Raw genomic sequence first — 23,691 nt, 5'->3', positions numbered from 1 at the left:
TGGAACAGGGCACAACTTCAACAGCAGATCCTATGCAATAAGCACGTGGGATTTTAAGGTGAACCAAGGAAACTGGCAACAAAACTGGGACCATGATGGAAAACTCCTGAGACACAGGCCAGTTTGCAGCTCAGGATGACACAGTAAGTTTGGTTTTTTTGTGTGTTCTGGATTTTTGATCAAAAATAAAGTCGAGGAAAAAATGGGCTGCACACCTTCTCGCAGTGAGATTGATAGTACTGCTGCAAGAAGTGCTCTTAAGGCTTTGAATAAACCCAAAAGTGTTTTGCCGATTGATTCAAGAGATAAAGGAATCCCTCTGCTGGTTAAAGATTCATCTTGCTACAATATTGATGAGTATGGGATTCAGAGGAAGGACTACCTGGAAGAAGAGGAGGAGGATAGACTGTCAGAGCTGGACAAAAATGATAATGTGCAGTTATCTTCCAAGGCTCATTCAGATTCCCAGATTTCAAGGGAAGACAAGAAAATTGAGAGGACAGCCATAGATGCTGAAGTCGTCATGTCTGAACTGATTGAGTCTCAAAAGCACATCACTGAGTCCATAGAGATCAGAAAGCAAACCTCCTGCGAATCAGAGGCATCGGCTTTCGTCTGGGATGACAAGAATGAAAGCAACGCAAAGCAAATCCCAAAGAAAGGAAAGAAGAAAAAAGCCCATAAGCTGGCAAAGCAAGGTCAACCCAACAAAAGTAAAGAAAAGTCCATTCTGGCCCCGTGTGAGACAGAGAAGAAGGTAGACTTCCCAGAGCTGCTGGTCAAGGCTCACCAGAGTGCGTACGCCTACTTACACCCCAACCTCTCCAAGTATGAAACTATTCTGCACATGGCCAACCAGGCCACCCAAACTCAGCTCTTCCTGCAGCAGATGATCAGCTTCCTAGTGCTTCGCTTTGATGAAATCAACCAGCTCTTGGAAGAAATTGCCAGCGATGGGGAAAATCTTCTCAAAGATGTAGGTGGGAATCTGGCATGGCCGGCAGAAAAGGACGATTTGAAGGAGCACCCTGATCTTCTGCAGCAGCTGCTGCAGTACACAGTGAACAAAATGCAGCTGGTGAGTGGGATGCTGGCCTCCCTCACGTCCAACGCCCTGCAGGAGACGTGCAGCTACCTGCAGTCTGCTGCAAGCAACTTGGAGGGCAAACTGAAAGCAAAGCAAAGCTTTGATGAGCACCTGCTACGGACAATAAAGCTGCTGGAAGCCTCAACTGTGGGATCCTCTCGGTCCCACGGTGATGACAGGACTCTCTGTTCTGAGGACAGTGGCATTGGTGTGGACAATGAATCCCTCAAAGAGTTCAGTGCTCTCAGCCAGCATGGAGCACAGCCAGGTGACTCCTGTGCACACGGACATCCATCCCGAAAGCATGCCGGAACCGCGGAGCGTGTGAGCATGGGCACAGCTGCATCCCACGGCTGTGCTCTTGGAAGGCATTTTAAAGATGTGTTTCATTCATCTGTGCAAAGTAGGGAAGCGACTTCTGGTCAGGGTGGAGTAGCAGAAGGCACTTCTACCATGCCTCAATACGCAAGCTTGAGCAAAAGCCGTTCCTACAACTCCTTGCAGTCTGATTCTACTCAGGAAGGTGAGCATTCCAAAATCTGTGAATCAGCAGATTTTCTTTCGGATGAGGATGAGGACGATGATGATGATGAAGAAGAGAGCACGCTGGGGGAGGATGATGACAACACAAGTTTATCAGAAATGGGAAAGGATGCTCTGCCGAGGTCCCTGTCGTCACCTGCGCTCACTGATAACATTCAAAGGCAGTCCATCAAAAGGACAGAGAATGCAGATACAGAAGAAATAATTTTGAAGATGAAAGATGCCATCAGTGAAAAAATCAAGTTCGTCCCAGCTAAATCCAGGCGTAAAGAGTGGATAGAGGATGAGAGCGGAAGGGCAGTCCTGGCAAAGAGGCCCAGTACAGCAACAGGCAGACAGAGAAGGTTTGGGAAGCAACGACGGTCCAGGTCAGAGGAGTCCCTCAGAAGCCAGGCAGAGGACCCGACTCTCCTAGAGCTTCAGAGGACTCAAAAAGAGCTCAGCAAAAGGCTGGAAATGTTGTATGGAAAGGATATAGCTAAAAACCTGGAGCTTTGGAAATCAAGAACAGCACCTTATTTGCAGGATGATCAAACTACATCTAGGTCCTCCCGCAAGCTGAAGGCAGGCCTCTCAAAAAATTTCAGCATCCTGCCTAACCAGGATAAAGTCCCTTTGTTCACACCTGATCAAAATCCTGTCCTTCTGCTGAATGAGAAGAGAGTCAGGAAGCCTGTAAGAGCTACTGTGCCTACCCAGGAGACATCAGGAGGCAAAGAAAATGAGCCTCCTGGAGCACAAATGTTGAGTGGCAGCAGCTGTACCCCCCGGCAGTCTGTCAAAAAACTGATTGAAACTTTCAGTCCTACTGATGATCTTGCAAAAGCCAAACCTCTAAGATCCTTAGGACCAATAAAGTGCATCAGAAAATTTGGACTTCCAGTCATCCCACCCACCACTCCCTTCCAGATGGGCCTGGCACCTTTAAATCTTAAGCATCGTGTTTCACCAGTAGAAGACACAAACACCAATGATGTTTCTTCTAGCTTTCCAAATGCCTTTCTTCCTGCACCACCTGCAGAATTAAGCAAGAAGGACACAAAGGAAGAGACTGATGAAGACACTGAGAACCTGCCACCGCCACCACCTGAGATGTTAATGGACACTTCCTCTGAAAATTTATCCGAGCCTGAAGAAGCTGCAAGAACAGAAGGAAACTCTTTGGAAGATGCCAAAAAGACCACCAAACCAGAATTACATGCTGCTAAGAGATCACAAGTTTCCCCAAAAATGAAAGCCTCCCTTCAGTCCATAGACTTGCTGCCAAGCAAAAATATCAGCGGTCCCAGTGCTGTGGCTAATAAAGGTCTAAGGAGCACCAGGTCAGGGGATGAGAAACTGCACAGGTACTCTCTGGAGCTGAACCCCACCAACGTGCGCATCCCCAGCCAGGAGGAGATATTAGAAACCCAGAGGAAAGAGGCTGCGGATTTATACAAGCAAACCCATAAAATTATTCCTCTTCAGAACCCCAGTGGGGCTTCAAACCCACACAGCAGCAGCTCAGAGAGCAAGGGGCCCAACACACCTGCGCCTCCAGTGCCGCGCCAGAAGCACGGCTCTCCCGATGCGCTCCGGGGCAACGAGAAGGGCTCACTGTTCACCAGGAGGGTCTCCCCGACCAGAACTGCTCCTTCTTCACCAACTGAGAAACGGCTTTTCAGCCCCCCAGCGCACCACAGACATTCTCTGCAGGCTTTCAGCAGCACACAACCAAGCTCACCCGCCATGCAGAGGAAACCCAGTCCCCCATCCAGCCCCAGGATGCCCAGCCCACCTCTGCAGAAAAAGCTGCCCTCTCCACCACCGCAGCGAAAACCACTCAGCCCTCCTGTGGGGCACAGGCAAAGCTCACCAACAGCACAGCACCTGGCAGGCTCCCCCACTCCATTCCCCACCACCCCCTCCCCACCAGCCTCCCCATCTCGCTCCTCCAAGGGGCCAAGAACTGGGCTGGATGCTGGGGATGAGCACCAGCTCTCCTCCTCCAAGAGGGGCAGCAATGTCCGCTCCATATTTTGCCCGGCCACCTCTTCCTTATTCGAAGCCAGACCTCCAGTGGTACCCAGCAAGTGCACTGCCGAGGTGACCAGCCAGCCTGAAGCTGCAGCACATTCCCAGAAGAGCAGCCTGCTGTTCCAGCAGCCCGGTGACCGGGCCAGGAAGCTGTCCCTGAGCACCAGCAATCCTCAGCCGTTCGTGAGGAGAAGTTTCTCTGACCGCCGCCCAGGGGTCCAGCCTCATCTCCCAGCTCCTCTAACAGCTGGCAGTGAGCCTGCGCTTCACCAGGCAAGGTAAGGAACTTTATGCCAGAAAAGCAGACCTGTAGCACCATGTTGGCTTTCTAAACTTCTGATGGGAATTTAAAGTTGTCAAGAGGTTTCCCAGAAAGGTGTCCTCTTCACGTGCAGAAAAGATGACTGGGCAAAGACAGCACTGTGTGATCGTTGTCAGTCCCTTCCAACTGAAATAATCTGTTCTATTTTCTTGCCTCAGATTTCAGTTGACTACCAGTCTGAATGAAGGGAAGAGTTAGCTTTCCATGGCTTGCTCAAGCCTTACCCTTACATATAAGCTGTGACAAGCACCCCAGGGAAAATTCAGTGTTGGTTTCATGGCACAGAAATCCCCTTATTTCTGTGGGGACTAAGAGCGTCCACATTCAATTCCTAAAAAGCTCTGAAGTAGCCCTCAGGTTATAAACATAAATATTTATGAGAAGATATGTGTGAGCCAAGAGGAGGGTGTTGTTTTAGCATCAGCTTCTAATCCAGTATAAACTGTTCATCTGAAAGCTTTGGGAGAATGTTTCAATTCAGCTGGCAAGGATGAGAGACAGATAATATATAGGCAAGGATCTGTGTGGACAAAATTATAGGCTGGAATTTTGAGCTTCTTGTGCACACTTTCAGACCTAGGTGCTGATGTCAAGTCTGCTGGATCCACAGCCCAAGCCCAGTTTTCAGAAGCATCCCATGGCTACTGGAGATTCATTGCTCTGAAAAAGAAATCTAAACATCAACACATGCTAGTTTCATGTTTGCAAAAAGTGGTGGCCTCTTATTAAAAAAATGGGCTTAGCTTTAAATTTTGTCTATCACCTAAGGAAAAAAAAATCATAAAACCAGCCAGTAAATAGAAGTGGGTATTTGGGAATACTCAAAGATGTGTAAGAGCCTGGAAGTACAGTGTTATTATTCTAGTTTCTTAACATCTTAGGATGTGTAAGTCAATTAAGCTTTAAGCTTCTCTGGTAACCTTTCCACACACGAGCAGTATTTTTGCTCTTGCCCCAGAAGAGCTGCAGTCACATGATTCATTCCCTTGAGGAGGGATGGGGATTGCAAGATCAACCCCAACAGGATGAAATTGCACTCAGGGCACTGTGAGCACAGGGACAGTCATGGGCACTGAAGACAGATTTCCAGGCATTCCCACCCCAAAGACAGAAGGACTGAATATCCCATGCTGGCAGTAGAGAAATGTGCTGAACAAAACATGTAAAAAAAAACCTGGGAAATGCAAACCATTTTGCAGTCCCAGTTCTAATATCGCATTGTAGTCTGACATTTGAATATGTCCTAAAATTCCTGTGCAGTGTTGTTGGGTTTTCTGTTATTTCTATGTACTGTGTGAAGTCAGCTTTGTCTACTCCAGTGCCATCCAGCAGAAATAAATGTTTTCAAAAGAGTTTTTATGCAAAACCTTGCAAGACAAAAGCCCAGGCAGTTTTATGGATGCATTTTATTTCTTTATTATAAATTGCTAGCTAATTTATACTTCAGTGGGGTGTATTATCTTTCTATCAGTCTGTCAGACTATAGTGAGTAATATAAAACAACTCACTGTAAATAAAATCATCCCTTTCATGAAAAAGTCATATATCCTAGTGTTATGATCTACAAGTATTTTGGAAGAACTAAATATATCCTAGGTCAAATTCAGCTTATCATTTATCCCAATGAACACCAACAGTAGTACTAGTCAGTTATGCCAAATTTATATCAACATAAGCAAAAGGGAAATTTAGACCATTAATTGCCACACACACTGATTTAAGATGCAATACATGACTGTGTGTTTTCTTACACCCAAAATAAGCTGCCTGGAGTAAATTTTATGGACCTTGCCTTGGATGGCCTAAAATGAACACCACAGCCAATGGGCTGATGGGCAGAGAAGGACCATTTTAGGAATGAACATGGGGAAAAAGCTCTGAGAGGTCTTCACATCACTCAGGTCCTCTCCTCCTGCTCAGGACTGGGGTGGATGCCACAGCTGTGAGCACCACGTCACCCTGTGCAGATGCTGAGCCCTCCTCTTTTAGCAGGTGCCTTAATAGACACAGCACCACACTCTGATCCCTCTTTCTCCTCCAAGTGCATTAAAGAGCCAGAACTTTCTCTGCTTTGTACTTCATCCAGCTGACAGAGGAAAATCTCAAAATGTCTAAACCTAGAACCTAAACCTAAACCTCCTCATTCCAGCAATGTTTGTATCTGGTCTCAAATTCACAAGCCATCACCCCACAGCTGTCAGTCTCCTTTCCTTCATTCCTCCCCTTGCTTTACCTCTTCTTTCCAAATGTAATAATGTTGCCTTTTTTTGGTCTGTGTGGTGCTTTTCTGTGTTATTTTTCTGCATTATTAGCAGCTTCATTAGTAGAAGGGAGAGGACACAGAATAAAACCTGAGATACTATCAATCTTTCATAGGAGAAACATTTTGAAGATCAGTGAGTTATCCAGTTTCTCCCATGCTCACAAACTCAGGGATATAAGAGATATATCCCCTGACTTTTCCCATACCAAATTAACACATCCATTTGATGAGAAGTAGGTTGCCAAAGATAATCTGGCAGAGCTTGTGCAAGCAAAAAGGGGCAGCTGAGTTGCCTCTCCCACACACACCCTTTTAGCAGAAACACACCAAAAAAAGGCTATTTCCATCTTATTTTTCAATCTGGCATTGATGGGCATTAAATGTCAGTGTTGTGCACAGATTTGTGTGTCTCCTCCTCATTGCTCTCCTAGGAGGCAAAACCCACTTTTTCCAAGTATGTCTTCTGCCCATCCCATGTTATAAGGAATATCAAGATTTAAAACATTAGTAGTTCTAACTAGAGCTGGAGCTGGAGCTTTTCTTTTAATCTTAGATCTTACCTGACAAGAACTTCAGTTCTCAAGTCAGTTCAACTGGCTCCCATTTGACCAGCTTGTGGCTGGATAGACTGAGATAATTTGGCTGGTTTCTAAGCTTGGTCATTTGACAGCAAATCAGCAATTATTGGCATCTCAGTATTGTACATTGACATGTACAACTGCTCTGCTCACAGAAATTCTGTTAATCTGTAACACAGCTTCTCTGTATGCACCTCAACAAAATAGTATTTCATCGAGACTGCTCCTCTCCCAAGGGGTAGAGCAGAGAGAGAAGATAAAATGCCATTGTCTTTAACACACTGTTCAGTGGGAGCTTGAGAATGGACTGGGTTGGCTGAATCAGGATCAAAGCAAGTAGCCCAAATGAGCCCTTCTGCAGCTGGGGGATATTTGAATCTGGATTAATTTCATGACTGGACATGTGTCACAAATCCCTTCACTTAGCAGTTCAAATCATTAAGTTAAGAGTAGGAACATAACAGCTTGTCTGCAGTTGAAAACTCATTCAGTTTAGCAGTTTATACACTTAAAATACAGTCATGATTCCCAGAGATCTCTGAAATATTCCCCCATTGAGTTTAAACCACATGAATGAGCTGCAGCAGCGCAGAGCACACTTCACACACTGCAGCAGGAAGGCACAGGGCGTGAGATACCCATGACTAGATCCAGTGCTATGATCAGTCTTGATGCATAAAGTCCCTGTACCCCTAGGGAGTGCCAGAGCAACCTCAAGAATGTCATTTACACTTTCTGTGTCTCAGTGCTTCTGTCAACAGTGAGAGTAGCAGATTTATGAGAGCAGAATTTCCCTCCCACAGTCATGCTGGAAAATCACTGCACACATATACAAATCACTGTACACTGTGCTCAGAAATCACTGTAACCAGGCTAGGCAGATGCACATCAGAGGTAAGACCTTTCCTTTCCTTCAGCAGTCTGAAACAAGACTTTTCACTCAAATCTGCCCCTATCTGCAGGGAAACCCAGCCTCACACCGATCCCCTGTTAAACACACAAAATGTTTTCTTCCCAAGGGAGATCTGGGAGGGGAGAGTACAGTGCATTTGGCAGGACAAAAGTAAAATCTGGATGGTGCACATCAAGAGGGCGTTCAGGAGGAGATGGGGAATGACAGGGTGTGGGGAGTGACAGGGTGTCGTGCAGCCTTTGTGCTCCGTGGGTTAACATGCTCTAATCAGTGCTGTTTTAAAAAGTCATGATTCATTAACCTCTTAAGCATCTTTCCTTCTGCAGCTTGGAGAAGAGCCCTAGGAAAGCAGGTGACTCTTGGAGCAGCTCTGGCGCTCCTGAAAGCAGATCTGCTGCCCACCCCGAGCTCTACGTGGTGGGCCAGGGGCTGCAGAGGGACTGACAGCAGGAGCACCCCCAAGGCAGGGGCATGAGCAAGGCCAGAGACCCCAGAGGGAGGAAACAGCTTTAGCCAAGCCTCCAGAGCACAGCTTCATCTTCAATTGCAAGGAAACTGTATGATGGCATTGCATCAAAACCCCCAAACTGGGCTCAACAATCTAACAAAATACCAGCCGGCTGCTTCTCCTTTCATGCCATGGTTTTGCTCAGAGATCCACATGGAGCAAAAGAAACACTTTGTAACTGGGTGAGTCTGAGGCAAATTTGGACCTACAGCCAAATCTTTTTTTCCCCAGTTTAGACAAAAGATTTTAAAAAGCTAACACAAATTATCATTATTCAGCATGTTATTTATTCAGTAGCATCACAGTCTGTGTAAAAAGGGCTGTTGTGACTTTTCCAGGAGGGAGGTAAAACCCTGAACCACCTGAGTGTTGCTGCAATTAAACATCCATGGCTTCAGCAAAGCCACATTTTTACCCTAGGTAAGATCTACATGCAGGAAAAGAATAATGTCATATACAAGTTAAAAAAAAGCAACCCATTTTGAAGGGAAAAAATTAGGGATCTTACTCCCTCAAAAAAGCCTTTGATCTTCTAAATCACCTTTGATTACCAGATAATCTTATCACCTCTAGTTTCCAGGGTACAAGGCTTAATCCTTATTAGAGTAGTTTTGCAATCGCCTGATCAAACAACATTGTAAATCACAAAGCATCTAAGGACACATTTGGAGGTTGATTTGGGCTTGTTTTTCTTTTCTTTTTTTTTCTTTTTTTTTTTTTTTTGTAAAAGAAAAAAATGCCAGCATAGAGAATCCTGTTCTCCCTCAAAAAGTTTTGTATATTTTTTTCTGATTTATGCAGTTTGAGGGTATTTACTTTAATTTCACTGGATAGTTTAGACAGATTCTTGTTAATAAAAACACAAGTTATTTACAGTCATTAATCCTAAGATTTTACAGCATTCACTGAAATACAGTCTCAAAAATTACTGGATCTTCCTCACCTAACTAATATGTCATTGTGGTTAAGATGCAGCTTTTAATTAATGTGGTTTTAGTTTCATTTGACATGTTTTCATCTACAACTTTAGTACAGAATAAGACCCATTAAAAAAAAAAAAAAAAAAAAAAAAACATTTGTATCATACTTTGTTAGGAATAGTTTAAATTTTTTCCTACAGTTTTCATCAAGGTGGTGTCTGGGAACTTCACCTTCACACAGCATTTTTACCCTTCCTGCCCACCTTCATGGTGAGGGGATGGAGCTTCACCTTCTCCAGTACAAGGGTTACTCTCTGGATACTGAACTCCTTCTTTTTTTTTTTTTTTTTTTTTTTTTTTGTAAAAGAAAAAAATGCCAGCATAGAGAATCCTGTTCTCCCTCAAAAAGTTTTGTATATTTTTTTCTGATTTATGCAGTTTGAGGGTATTTACTTTAATTTCACTGGATAGTTTAGACAGATTCTTGTTAATAAAAACACAAGTTATTTACAGTCAATTAATCCTAAGATTTTACAGCATTCACTGAAATACAGTCTCAAAAATTACTGGATCTTCCTCACCTAACTAATATGTCATTGTAGTTAAGATGCAGCTTTTAATTAATGTGGTTTTAGTTTCATTTGACATGTTTTCATATACAACTTTAGTACAGAATAAGACCCGTTTAAAAAAAAAAAAAAAAAAAAAAAAACATTTGTATCATACTTTGTTAGGAATAGTTTAAATTTTTTCCTACAGTTTTCATCAAGGTGGTGTCTGGGAACTTCACCTTCACACAGCATTTTTACCCTTCCTGCCCACCTTCATGGTGAGGGGATGGAGCTTCACCTTCTCCAGTACAAGGGTTACTCTCTGGATACTGAACTCCTGAGTTTTAGTCCCATGCCTTAACCACAAGCATCTCTCGCCAAGTACAGTGCCATGTTGCACCACAGATACAAGGAAACCTTAATCATTATGTTTAAAGTGGGGGTTTGAATATAGAGAAGCAACTCGCAGTGAATAGATGCTTTGGATGCTCAGGGGTCTGTGAGCTTAAAGAGGCCATACCCATGCAGATGTCAGCCAGTCCACTGTGTAATCATACAGGCAGAGGCACCATCCCCTGTCAAGCTGGAAAATCACCAGGGACATACTGCAAAGCTCAGCAGCAGTGTCAGCTCTGCAAGTTAGTCCTCCCCCTCATCAGAAGTGCAGTTCTCTCCCTCCTGGGTAAGAATACAAATGCATTTTTGCATGCATTTTGGGTTGGTTTGTTCTGCTGGCAGTAACCCTCCAGAAGAGAAGCAAACCAGGAACACGACAGCAGGAAACTGGCACTTTGCAGAGGAAAAGAGAGCAGAGTGGGAGGACAGCTTCTCCTCAGCTACTGCAATCAGTTCATCTCTTTATGGCTTCATGCTGAAACTTCCCAGCACCCCTGATGGGGAATAGGAGAAAATATTTCCTTACATCCCTCAAGAAACAGATTCTGCTACAGCAGCACCTGGGGCAGCACTTCACTTCAGCAGTCAAGCTGGAAACCTCCTCCCACATGTGCTCTCTGGACTTGGAGTGAGCCAAAGCATCTGCCCAAAATCAGGTTCCTTGAAGGAGTGTACATGAGCTGCCATCCTGGACTTCATCCCTCCCGGCTCTGACTGAGGCTGTGGTCCTCAGGAGGCTCCTTGCAAACACAGTCCCACCTGGAGACTGCAGCTGCCCAAAGGATGCTGCAGCAAACTGCTCATTGTATGCAAGACACAGCTTCTGGGGGAGTGATCTGCAAGTTTGTAATGTGAACTCATGGTTACGTGTAGTTAAGAGGTTCTCTTTAGTCCAGTAACGTAAAAAATGTAACTCTTGTAAAAAATGTAACTCTTGTAAAAAACGTGTTTACCTTTGATTTGTATTGCAAGCATGAAATTGAGAGTAACTCTAGTATTCAGGAAATGATAGTTTGGCCCTCCACTTTTTAAAAAAAAAAATTAATTTTTTAACAAACAGATTCTGCTACAGCAGCACCTGGGGCAGCACTTCACTTCAGCAGTCAAGCTGGAAACCTCCTCCCACATGTGCTCTCTGGACTTGGAGTGAGCCAAAGCATCTGCCCAAAATCAGGTTCCTTGAAGGAGTGTACATGAGCTGCTATCCTGGACTTCATCCCTCCCGGCTCTGACTGAGGCTGTGGTCCTCAGGAGGCTCCTTGCAAACACAGTCCCACCTGGAGACTGCAGCTGCTGAAGGATTCTCGTGCTGCCCAAAGGATGCTGCAGCAAACTGCTCATTGTATGCAAGACACAGCTTCTGGGGGAGTGATCTGCAAGTTTGTAATGTGAACTCATGGTTACATGTAGTTAAGAGGTTCTCTTTAGTCCAGTAACGTAAAAAATGTAACTCTTGTAAAAAATGTGTTTACCTTTGATTTGTATTGCAAGCATGAAATTGAGAGTAACTCTAGTATTCAGGAAATGATAGTTTGGCCCTCCACTTTTTAAAAAAAAAAATTAATTTTTTAACAGGTTTTTGGTCAACAGTTCAATTTTTTTCACAAAAGCAACATTTCTGGAATACAGTTGTTTTATATGACCAGGCTCAAATTAAACATTTATTTTTTACAGATGTAAATAAAACAGAGGCTTTATATACAAGGTATGAGTTTGATCTCCCATGTTCTGTATGCAACCAGTTTCAAACTTAACCCAATGTTATAGTATTGATGCATTCCTTACTGCCCTGAACTGTAGAAAGTCCATTTGCTTCCTCTTCCCCCATCCCAGCACAAGTTTGTCTTGTTTTGTGTTTTGCTGGTACATCAGTCAGGTTAGATTGCATTTCCATTCAACAAATATGTCTTTTTTTAGGCTACAAGATCCAGCCTGGGCACAGACAGACCAGAGCACAGGTCAGCTGTGCTTCCACCCCTCCCCTGCCCTGATTTAAGCCTGAGCTACCTGGCAGTCTCGTACTCAGCTCAGTGGAGCTGCTGTGTAAAACCACAGCTAACTCGGGGGGCAGTGGCTTGGTCCTAAGGGTTAAAATCAGAGTGCACTCCCTGCAGTGGAGTCAGATTGCAGAGAGATTGAGCAGGATCAGGTTTCCAGCCAGGGCTTCTCCACAGCTGCGAGAAGAGCAGCCAACAGCTCTGTGCTGCACTTTATCTGCAGACCTTTAAAAAGTTGGCAGCTGCCCTTGTTTCCAGTGACACTACTCAAATCTCAGACCTTTAATGGGGCTGTCATTTCATTCCCTTGGCATCTGAAGATGACTAGAACACTAAGGCACCACACACACTCCAGTTTCTTTTTTCTGACTTCAAGAACTACCTCAGATATCCTGGAGAAGAGGAGACTGAGGGGGACCTCGGTGCAGTTACAGCTTCCTCGTCAGGGCAAGCAGAAGGGCAGGCACTGTTCTCTCCTGTGTGACTGGACCTGAGGAAATGGCCTGAAATTGTGTCAGGGGAGGTTTAGGCTGGGTATTAAGAAGAGGTTTTTCACCCAGAGGGTGGCTGGGCGCTGAACAAGCTCCCCAGGGCAGTAAGCACCAAGCCTGACAGAGTTCAACAAGTGTTTTGAGAACACTCTCAGGCACATGCAGTGACCCTTGGGGCATTCTGTGTAGAGCCAGGAGCTGGACTCGATGATCCTTGTCAGTCCCTGTCAATTCAGAATATCTGTGATTCTGTGATTAGCAACATGGCTGAGAATGCTGTGCAGGTTATCAATAAATTCAGCATATTGCAGTGCTAGCAGCTTTTAACATTCAAGGCATGTCATAACCATTTATGAAGTTTTACCATTAAGAGAAATATTCTGAGAAGATATCATCTTTGCTATAGGAAGGAAAGAAACCATAACACAGAGATAAAGTAACCTCTTCTTACTGTCATGTCTCATCAGTAAAGAACTGCCAGTATCTCCTGAAGAGAAAACCTGCTGGATTAGAAAACCATTAATTCTTCCACATCAATGTACCCATGACTACAGCACATGGAAATGCATTTTGCAGGTGTGGACTTCAAACTGTGATTTTGATCTTCCTGGGCAACATCCTATGGGCAAGATCCATAGCACCTGCAGTATGGATTAGGGGCTCACTTCCACATTGTCCTCAGGTAAAGGTGAAGGTTCATACAAACCTCTCAGTTGTGTACTGGATCATCTGAAACCTGGGGGCAAAGATCCCAAGTTTGCATTTCTTGCCCACAGTCCTTTTTGGATGAATAATGAAAATGTTCATGTCAAACGAAAACATGTGCAGATAGAAACAGTAGATATCAGCAGGAAAAGGTGATCAAGGCCTTCATTATCCCTCTGATCCCATTTCCATTCATCTCACATATACCTGCCCTGCACCTATCCTGTTCCACCACTTCTAGCACAAAATTACCTACAGCCCTCACAACCCCTAATTGTTCTCCTCTCAGTGACATTCTGATTTTCAAAATCTGGCCTCTTATGTATCTTCCTTTATTCTTTTCTCTTTCTTTACTAACATACAACTCTGTGATTGCATTAAGTAATAGTGCAAAAATTTCTGAAGTTGGACTGGATGGTACACACCCTTTTTCAAGGTTATTTCAAAGGAAAAAGGGGTGATAAGCCTATCTTACTCCATATCTATCCCTCCTGCTTTAATAAAGTTTTCCTCAAGGCACAGATTAATTGATTGCACAGCAATTAAGGAGAAACTGAAAGCTTTCAGTGCAACAGGCTGCCCTTGAGTTATTAAAACTACCTAACCACTGGCTCCTTAGGAGAGGAGTGAGCCCAAGTCCAAGCCTGAGGATGCTAACAAAGACCGTCCTTCCCCAGAGCAGTAGGTACAAAGCTGTGAACAAAACTTTCCAGGCATTCCAGCAGACACACAGACATGTGGCAAGGCAGGGATGACTCTGCAGTGAAAATCTAAACAAACAAATTTACCAGCTGCTTGGCTTTTAAGTGTGACTCTGTCAATCTCATGGGGTCATTTCATTGCAGCCTTGCCCCCCCTTATAATTAGAAGTTTAGTATCTTTTACATCTAAACTAGAAATTCAACCTGCCAGTACAATACAATGGCCTTACTTTTGGAATATTTTACTCCTCTTGGAAGTTTTGTGTCTCTTTGCTAATAAATATAGTTAATGTGGACAACCAGGGCACAAGGCAATGCATCTTTTGGATCTTTTTAAATAGAGAAGGTTTCAACAATAACCAGATACCCATGCAGACCCTTCCACCTTTATGTTTCAGGGAAAACACATGCATATACCTGCACATCTTAACTACTGTAAGGGACCTGGATTGCAAGTGGGTTCTCATAGCGTGGTTTCTCATGCGGAAAAGCCAGGAAACAGGGAGCATCAGGGACACCCTACTACCACACTGCTCTGCAGCTGAGCATCTAGTTAGAAAGGACTCCTGGTAAGTAGTTACCTCATTATCAGTCTTAGACAAATTTCATATTAGTCCAAATAATATATCAACAGCAGCTTGAAACAGAGTGCAAAAAATTTACAAAACTAAAACCCTCTAAGGTGAAAAACAAAGAACCTAAAATACACCATGGACAATTTTTAAAAACCCACAGGAAATGCTATGCTCTTCATGTTTAAAAACTCAATACTTCAGAACTATTTATCCAAGAGCCAAGAGAAGAAGAGAGCATGTACTGCACCTCTGAGCTCTGCTAGCCCAGGCAAGTTTATGATGTCCCATTTTCAGGCTCCACAGAGTTTTCTTGACAGCCAAATCACTGTATTAAACTTTTCCACAGAAGAACAGCCACTGCAAACACCACAGCAAAGGGCTGCAGCAGGCATTTAGATGCTTGGAGTATTCCTAGTTTCCCTGGACTGATGAGTGGCTCTGCAACATGTCTTCTCCCAACACACAATGAAGATTGTTGTGACCTTTTCAGAGGCTCTTTACAAACCAGTAAAAATAGCCTCAAATAAGCTTAATAACTCTTAAAGCCTCTTAAGTAAATTCATAGTAATTTTAAGAGTCTTTTGATAGGTTTAACTTAGACTCTTTGCAGCAAAAAGGAGACTAGGACTTGTGTGAGTTTCTCTATTCTTTGGATGATAATTCCCAGGAGACTGATATGCTCCAAAGTACAAAGCAACAGCTCTGGGATGACTGCTTCACAGCCACTCACTTGGGGATGAGAAGCCAGTCCTGCAAAAAAGTAGGTGGGAAGCAAGCACAGGGGCCAATGTAGCCAATTATCCTAAGCTTCTTATCTCAGATTCTTTTTTCCTTCTAAACTTCCACAAAACTCAGCCAAGACCCAAGCAATACCTAACTCCAGTTTTGTAAGCCAAACACTTCCCAGTGCTCCGAAGCAGCAGCTGGAGGACCTTGCATCGTTCCTGTTTGTGGATGTTCATGTTTCTGGTGTGCAAGGGCAATGGCTTTGAGGAGGGACAAGAATGCCCCTATTCAAACAGTGGCTGTGCAAGGAGATGTGAAGTTTCACTGTCTTTTCTAGGATATTTTAGAAAGATCTAAGAGAATACTGTGGCATGGAGCAGGTCCCTAATTGTGTCTCCAGAGAAATCCCCAAAGCAGACATGCACTCTGCTGCTGATGGCAGCCCCATAAGCTCATGCACTAGTTTTCCATGCAACATGCCACCCTGCCTGGGCTTTACTAGGCCAGGACTAAACTCATAGCTGAGCAAACACATGCAGCCATGTGACATAGAGTCAGAAAAAGTTTTCCTTCAGAAAACCCAGTTAACACATTCACATGCAGTTTCTTCTATAACATCAGAAGCTGGCAACCATGAGGACTTTGCTGTCAAAAGGTCACAGTATGCATTGGGCCAGAAGCGTTTTTCCCTAAAGCAAAGAAAGTTGGAACGTGAAGTTTAAAAGCTTCAAATGACTATGAAAGGAAACTGTAGAATAATTTCTGGAAAGGCAGCATTGTCAATGATCACGCAGCCCACCAAGAGCTGGAACTGAATCCAGAATTGCTTGTTCCAGCTATGCAGGAATACATTACCCCGGCAAGCACTGGTCCATGGGAACAAATGATCCCTCAGCTCTGGGCTGAATGGCACCAGGGCTGTGCTTTAGGTTTGAGGAACCCTTGTCACTTGTTATTGTCCTCACAGGCAACTTATCCTTCTGCAAACAAGTTGCAAACAACACTGCTGGACTGCTCTCTTCGGTAAATATACATAGAGATGACTTTTCCAAAGCAGGGCATCTTTCCCCAGTGACGTACACGACCTCGACTGAAGATACCTGTGAGCCAGATCTGTGTGAGATTGCAAAGGAGAAAAGCTTTGGCACTTGGGCACACTTCTCTTTGTTTCTTTGCTCAGGCCTTTGGTGAGCACAGAACTCATCTAGGTAGAAAACTTTTGACTAGACAGGATCTTTTGGGTCCATTGTCCCCCAAACATGTCAATGTGTGGCCCTGTTGTAATGCCAAGTAACAAAAAGCAGCACAAATGACACAAAGAAAACATGGCAAAAGAGGAAGAGGAGAGGCCCAATGATGAAAGGGTGTGGTGAGACACTGGCACATGGAGTGAGCTGCACTCCCATAACCTCTAGGGTAGCAGGTGCGGGTCTCGAATTGTCTGCTTGGTTTATTTGAATTTATTTTATTTAATTGTTGGTGTTTTTTTAAATCATCAAGATAAAATACTTACAATTAAAAATATATCATCTAAATTTAAAAGATACAATCAAAACACATTTCTTCAAAACTACATCTAAAGATCAGAACATATGCACATCTCTAACTATAAAGCTTAACACATAAATCCTATTGTACAAACACTCTTCAGGCAGGCGGCAGCTTCTTCCTGAGCTTGGAGAATAGAGAGCTCTTCTGGACTGGAGGGTAGGAGACAATCGGAAGTCAGCAGAGAAAACCTCTTGGTAAGAGGTAGCCAGTCAGGGAAGAGTGTAGCCAGCCAGACCTGCAAAGTGTACACACAAAGTATAACAGAGGCCGCAGTGCAAACCTAAAGCATCGGAAGTATGAAAAATATATTACAGTGTTGGCTTTCACAAACCTTGGAGTGAACACTATGGATTTTATCACATTGACTTTTGTCAGCATTAAAGCTTCGAGTACTTTTAATACAAATGTTGTGTTGTGATGATGTTAACATTTAACCAATGAAAGAATCGAGGCCCGTTGATTGTATCGAAAAGCAGCAGACACCATGATGAGGATGACTGCACATGCTCTGAAGGGAAGGGACAGAGGAGGAACTATGTTAAAGTATTTGAATATGAATTACCATTTATGAATATGTATTTGGCTGATGCAATACCCAGGGTATATTAGGGTATTGACCAGTGTGCTTCTGGCTGCGGCTAAGCATCCACCACTGTTCCTTTTGCTTTATTGACTTTGTCCCCTATTGCCTCTTATTAAATTTATTTTAAATTTTAACTGAGGTGTGGGCTTCGTTTATTACATGAAGCTGCATACTTAATGGGACAAGTTTTCTGGAAACTTCTAAACAGCTGCACAGGGAAACATGCCCCGGCCGGCAGCCACTTGAGTCAGGCCAGGGGGAAAACCCTGACCCACTTCCACAGAGCTCCCACAGGAACAGCCTGGCCTCTGGGCTGCCCTGGGACAGCAGGAGCCCAGAGCCCTGTGCTCTCCAGCAATGGCTCAGCTGCACATGTACCCTGCTGCTGCTCTCCCTGACCCACAGCTGAGCAGCCCTACAGCTCCTCGGGGCACTGCCAGCAGCACAGCTCCTTGCAGGGGCACATGCAGGGCACAGCTGCTCCCTGGCAATGTGCACAGCCTCTCTAGGCTGCCACAAGACCCTTCCTCCCAACAGAGAGCGACCCAGCTCCCACCTCACCTCTGTGTGAGGCTGATCCATGCTCAGCCTTCACCTCGTCCTCCCTGGCAGTGACCCCGGGGCCAGCGCTGCTCCGCGGCCTCTGCCGGCGCTCCTGGGCCGAGGCCCCTGAGCCGGCCGGGAGCCCAGACCTCCATGGTTCCACACACCATCCTTGCAGTCAGGGAGGGGAGGGAGGGTCCTTGGGAGCAGAGGATGCTCAGGAATCCTACCTTTACAATAACCCATTTAATGGGTGAGGCACTCATGGAGCTTTTTAATTAATCAGAAGATTGCTTTGTTTTTATTTTTCATGAAACTAGTGTGCATTTAATTCCTCTGAACAGTATTGAGTTAGCAAGTTGGAAGAGAAAGATGGAAGGCTCCAATGATAAGTGGGGAAAAAAGATTACTACTTGAGACTGGGCTTCTGTGAATACCCAGTAAAGACTCACACAGCTGTGGATGCTATTTCTGCAAATCAGAAAGATCTCTTAACAAGCAGGCAGGCCTTGCTAGTGTTTTTTATAGGACCATAATACCATCCTCAGTGTTGGACCTGATCAGCAAGCAGAGATGACAGGAAATTTATCTGTAGTGAGACCCAACATTGATGGCAAAGAAAGAAACAGTACTTGCATCTCACGGCCATGTCCAATTTGTGTCAGCTGTGGCCACAGTCCCTGTCCTGGCTGACAGTATGAGGGATTTGGTCACTGTCAAAAAGGAGAAAGCAGGAACTCTTATATTTAAACTGATGAAAGAATGAATTTTAACTAATGATAGAATGTTGTGATGCCATGGGCATCCTTGCAGGATCATCTGTAGCTGTCAGCCACCTACTCTGACACAGAGCCAGCACTGACCCCCATGGACCAGGTTTCCCTGAAATCTGGGGGGATTTTTTTTCCATTTGGCTTCAGCCTTTCAGCTCCCTGCTATCCTCACCCTTTCCTTCAGTCGTCTTTCCTTTTCCGGTAAAGTCCATCTTCGAACTTGTGCTTCTGCCTGGCAGAACGATCTGGGTTCGAATCTGGGATCACTCTCAGAGTTGCAGCGACGGGAGCTTGGTACCCAGCCTCAGAACAAGGCCGGGTGACTCCAGTCGCCAGCGGTCGGCACAGAGAGGCAGAGCCAGACGCGTCTGCTGCCGCTGTGGCCGTGCCAACCACAACCTTCACCACGCCAGTTCTGGGTTGGGTTTTGCACTTTTGGGATTTTGTTTGTTTTTCTTCACAACGAAGAGAGTGCTGGGACATGAACAATAGTACTGCATGTTAAAAGTAAAAGAAGCTTTGCACTCCATTAGATGTCCCAAGTATTCAGGGAGCCTGTATCTGAGGGGAACAAACTGAACACACAAAAGTTCAAATTTTGCTCTACTTTATTGTTCCACAGGTTTATTCCCCGCTTTGATTATTGCACACACACCCAAACCCAACATAAACATGATCTGCCTCAAGATATTTCTGATCTTGGTAGTTCCTGGCAATTCAAAATTTTCTTAATGGAAATATCACAGGGCAGGTTATTCTGAAATACTTTCCAACAGAGCTGTTAGAACTGAGAGAACTAATCATTCTTTACATGACTTCACAGAGGATAAAACCATGTGGCAGCCAAGCAGTAAAAAAAAATAATACCTTTCTTAAATCAGGATTTTTATCCCCTGTAGAAGAGTCAGGTCAATAATAAAAGAGCGACAAGTAAGTATTAATGGTATTGCTCATTTCTAGTCCAGAATTTATCCAACAAAAAATGTCACTTAAATTACTAAGCAATACTTCTCTCCAACTGCATTCAGTATTCCAGCTGCATATCAGCAATGAAGGAATCATTCCAAAGGGGCCATGCCCAGGATTTGGAAGAACTAAGCCTGAGCCACAGGACCAATGGGTCTGATCCCTTTTTCTGCATCAGCAAAATTATTTGTTCAAGTCTCATCTCTCCTGTCTATTCAAAGAAGCTTTGCACTCTGCATCAGATGCCCCCAGTGTTCAGTGGGCTGGTATGATCCATGTATCTGTAGGGAGTAAATTGGCCATGCAAAGTTCTCCTTCTTTGTGCCACGGATTTATTCCTGCTTGCTTTCCTGCTGACACACCCAAACCCAACACTACAACACCTGCCTCAAAACAATTCTCATTTTGACTGTCCCTGAAAATTTAAACCTATCCTCAGAGTGTTTCCCTGTCCCCAGGGACAGCCTCCAAGGCTGGTAAATTGGCCATGCAAAGTTCTCCTTCTTTGTGCCACGGATTTATTCCTGCTTGCTTTCCTGCAGCCACACCCAAACCCAACATTACAACACCTGCCTCAAAACAATTCTCATTTTGACTGTCCTTGTAAATCCAAAACTGTCCTCAGAGTGTTTCCCTGTCCCCAGGGACAGCCTCCAAGGCTGGGCTCTCTCCTGCAGGGAATGAAGAAGAGCGGCTGCACTTGCCAGTGGCTCCGGGGCCTGGCGATCAGTGCTTTGAATCCAGCTTTTGTCCACACTCTGCCCCCTGAGCCGAGCAGCCTTCCTGGGCATGGGCACCACCTCTGCAGGCCAACATCCTCCAGGCACAGCTGCAGGAAGGAGACTGCCACAAGTCCTGGCTGAAGGAGTCTCCTGGCTGCTGCAGCCCTTCACCTGCAGCGGAATCTTCTTGCACTGCCATGGGATGGGGGAGCAAAGGGGGTGAGGGGCTCCTTGCAGATGAGGGTCTCCTCCATCTGCTGCTGCTCACTGGGCTGATACAGCTGCTGGTGCCTTCCCCCACAGCTGCAGGCCGAGCCTGCCTGGGAAAATAACACTGCCAGTGCCAGCCACTGATCCCTGCCATGGCCCTGCCCACAGGGCGTGCTGCCCACCAAACTGCTCCAGTCAGGTGATGTCAGACAACATCAAAATACATTCAAACAATGCATTTTCCACATTCTGTCAAAATCATGGCCATGCAGTCCACATACTGGAGGCAGACTGCTGTTGGCAGAATGGGGAAAGCCCCAGCAGCTGCTGTCCCCATGGATGGATGGCCATGGCAGCAGAGGCCAGTCTCTCACTGTGCCCACTGCCAGGAATCAGGAATTCTCTAAGAACTACTTGTGCATCCTAAACCTTTCCTTATTTTCTCCCTTTCCATGTCATCCTCCTCCTCTCCAACAAAAAACTAATATTTTACTTTAGTTTGTTTATACTTAACCAAGGTCATTGAGATACTTGTTTCGGGACAGAGAAGCCATTAGCAAAAGTCATTTACAGGATGAACCCAAAAATGTGTTTGTTTTGTTGTTTTCTTTTTTTTTTTTAAACAAATAAATCACTTCCCATAGCACAGAGGGAGGCTGAAAGCAAACCATCTGTAACTCAGACACTGCACAGCATTTAACAGATACAGGTGCATAGCCCACACGGGCAGCTCCTATTCCCCTATGAAACTTCCAAGAATCAGAAAGAACACTGAAATACTTAGGAAGAGAGGCAACTCTCACCCCTAGAGCTGGTGGTGTACTAAGTCCCTTTGGAAGCAGGAGCATAACAAGAGGCAGGAACGTGAACCACCCCGCCTTACAGCACGGTGCATTTACGCCATCCTCAAAGGCGAGTCACAGGCTGTTCCTGTGACGCAAAGAATTTTGTGGATCTGGTCTGGCACCCGCTGGCCACCTCTGGTATTGCTCCTTACCACAGTCAGTGATCTCCTCTAACTGGGAAGTCCACTGCACGAAACAAAAATCCCGGAGGCCCTGCAGTGGTGCCTGGACAGACATTAAACACATTCCTATAAATGAGACACAGTAATAGCTGGGCAAATAAAACCAAAAGTTACACCTGAGGGTTTCCACCCTATTGATTTCCTGGCTGCTTAACTGCAGAGGTTTGCACTGGACTCCTCACAAATTCTCACCCAACCGCCACTGCTCCAAATGAGCAGCTGGTCTGTCCTAGTCATTCTCTTCATTGCTCTCAGACTACCAGGATTAGATTAGAAGGGAGGACCTATCCCATGTCCAGTGTCTCCAGACAAAGGACACAGTTTAGTCCTCGACTGGCTGAGACCTTGGGTTTGCAGATAAAGTTTTCAGGATTAGAAAGTGCACAGCATTGTCAGTTAGCAGCTCAGGTGAGGGCACTTTTTGACCAAGGAGCCCGATTGTTTGCAGCCGCCACAGCCACAGTGTCACGCCGAGCAGCTGCCTGAGGGCTGAGGACAGGGTGAACTGGCTGTCCTAACCCCAAAGCAAGAGACCAGAACTCACCCCCTGCCACCAGCTGGCTGTCACTGCAACAGATTAACAGAATCTAAATGTCTGTGAGAACCAAGAATGAACAAAATGCTCTTAAGATCCCCCTGCTCTTCCTGCTGCCAGGTTCTCCCCCAGTCTCACTCCTGAATAGTTTCTGGTGCACAGGCACGATGGACACAGGCAATGCCAACCTCACAGGTAACAAGGGCAGTGGTAGCAAGTTCCCGATGCCACCATTCCCCACACTCAAACAGTGCCAACAGGATACTCTGCTCTGTCACCCCAATCCAGGGTTTCTGCTTCCATTTCTGGAAGGGAGCGATGCAGACACAGAGAGGACCATGCAGGACCAAAACACAGCTGGCTCCTTGCATTACTCCACACATCAAAAGCTCAGCAGACCAGCACTCAACCAGAGGGAACACCCCTCCATTCACACCCCTCTTCTGCCTGACCCAAAGCCTGCCTGCGCACAGCGACAGCAGGATTGCCTTAAAAACTGACACGTCAGCTCAGCCTCCTTTGGGGGCTCGAGTACAGACAATGGACATGTGTCAGCACTTATTTTCACAGCATCTCAGAACTGAAAACAAATAAAGCCCAGCTGTGTACAGTAGTAAGACTGGTTTACTGTCAGTTAAAACCGTCTGAAGACTGTGAAAGCTTCCACCGGCTGCCCTTCTACCTCCAGCTCTCCAAACCCAAGGACATCTCTTCCAGCTTTGTCCATGACACAATGCCCTGTACTCCAGACAGCGCTGCAACCCCAGTGCAAGCCAAGCTGCGGACAAATCAATGGATGTGACTAAAAGGGAGGGAGACAACAAGTCTGTAACAACAGATGCTCTGCAGAACACCATACCCTTTTAGGCTGCCTTCCTCCTCCACTAGAAATCTGCTTTCTACAAGCAGCATTTCGTCTTTAACCACCACCTGAAGCTACCTAGGGTCTCTCTCAACAAACACCACAGGACAGGTATTTGGTAAAAGAGATGTATATTTATTCACTTTACAAAGAGGGTGGTATTTAGTTGCAACAGCTCCATTTATAGACAAATATATTATTGTACATTATAGTGGTGAATGGCTCAAACCTTTACCTTGTTTTGCTCTTAAAAACGTGTTTGCACCACTTCAGCTTCCGTTAGCTGAGCAAATAGCTGTCCTTGTTCTGCCACTGAGAGATTAAAAATCCGTAAGAAAGGTATAGCTCTGTGCTATGTATTCACAAGCATTCACCTTCTCCGTTCCCTGTCTCACTGCCCTCTCCCCACCCAACTCAACATGGTCTGGCCTCTGGGTTAGCATTAAACTTATATACAGCCTCCATTAAAACAAAATTAGGAGCCAGTGATAGTTCTAATGTCCTTTTAAAGCACAAGAAAAGTCATTGATTTATACATATAAAAGTCTTGAGTTCAAATTTGTTAAAAAAAAGGAAGGATCCATTTTTAAGTCAAGTTGGCATTTACATATTGCCAAAGTATGGCTA

The 23,691-nt window shown here is 45.0% G+C and overlaps 1 protein-coding gene across 1 annotated transcript; it reads left to right on the top strand.

Moving 5' to 3' along the window:
• The first annotated feature begins 202 nt into the window (after window positions 1-202).
• PCARE (photoreceptor cilium actin regulator) lies at window positions 203-8,166 on the top strand. The gene is made up of 2 exons (XM_041489441.1): window positions 203-3,924; window positions 8,049-8,166. The coding sequence occupies exons 1-2, from the start codon at window positions 203-205 to the stop codon at window positions 8,164-8,166; spliced, it is 3,840 nt and encodes a 1,279-aa protein (XP_041345375.1).
• Window positions 8,167-23,691: the final 15,525 nt, after the last annotated feature.

The sequence above is a fragment of the Pyrgilauda ruficollis genome, unplaced genomic scaffold (assembly GCF_017590135.1).
Source record: "Pyrgilauda ruficollis isolate IOZ18807 unplaced genomic scaffold, ASM1759013v1 scaffold93, whole genome shotgun sequence".
Lineage (NCBI taxonomy): Eukaryota > Metazoa > Chordata > Aves > Passeriformes > Passeridae > Pyrgilauda > Pyrgilauda ruficollis.
Note: the sequence above shows the minus strand (reverse complement) of the source record. Positions and strands in the feature narration are given on the sequence as shown.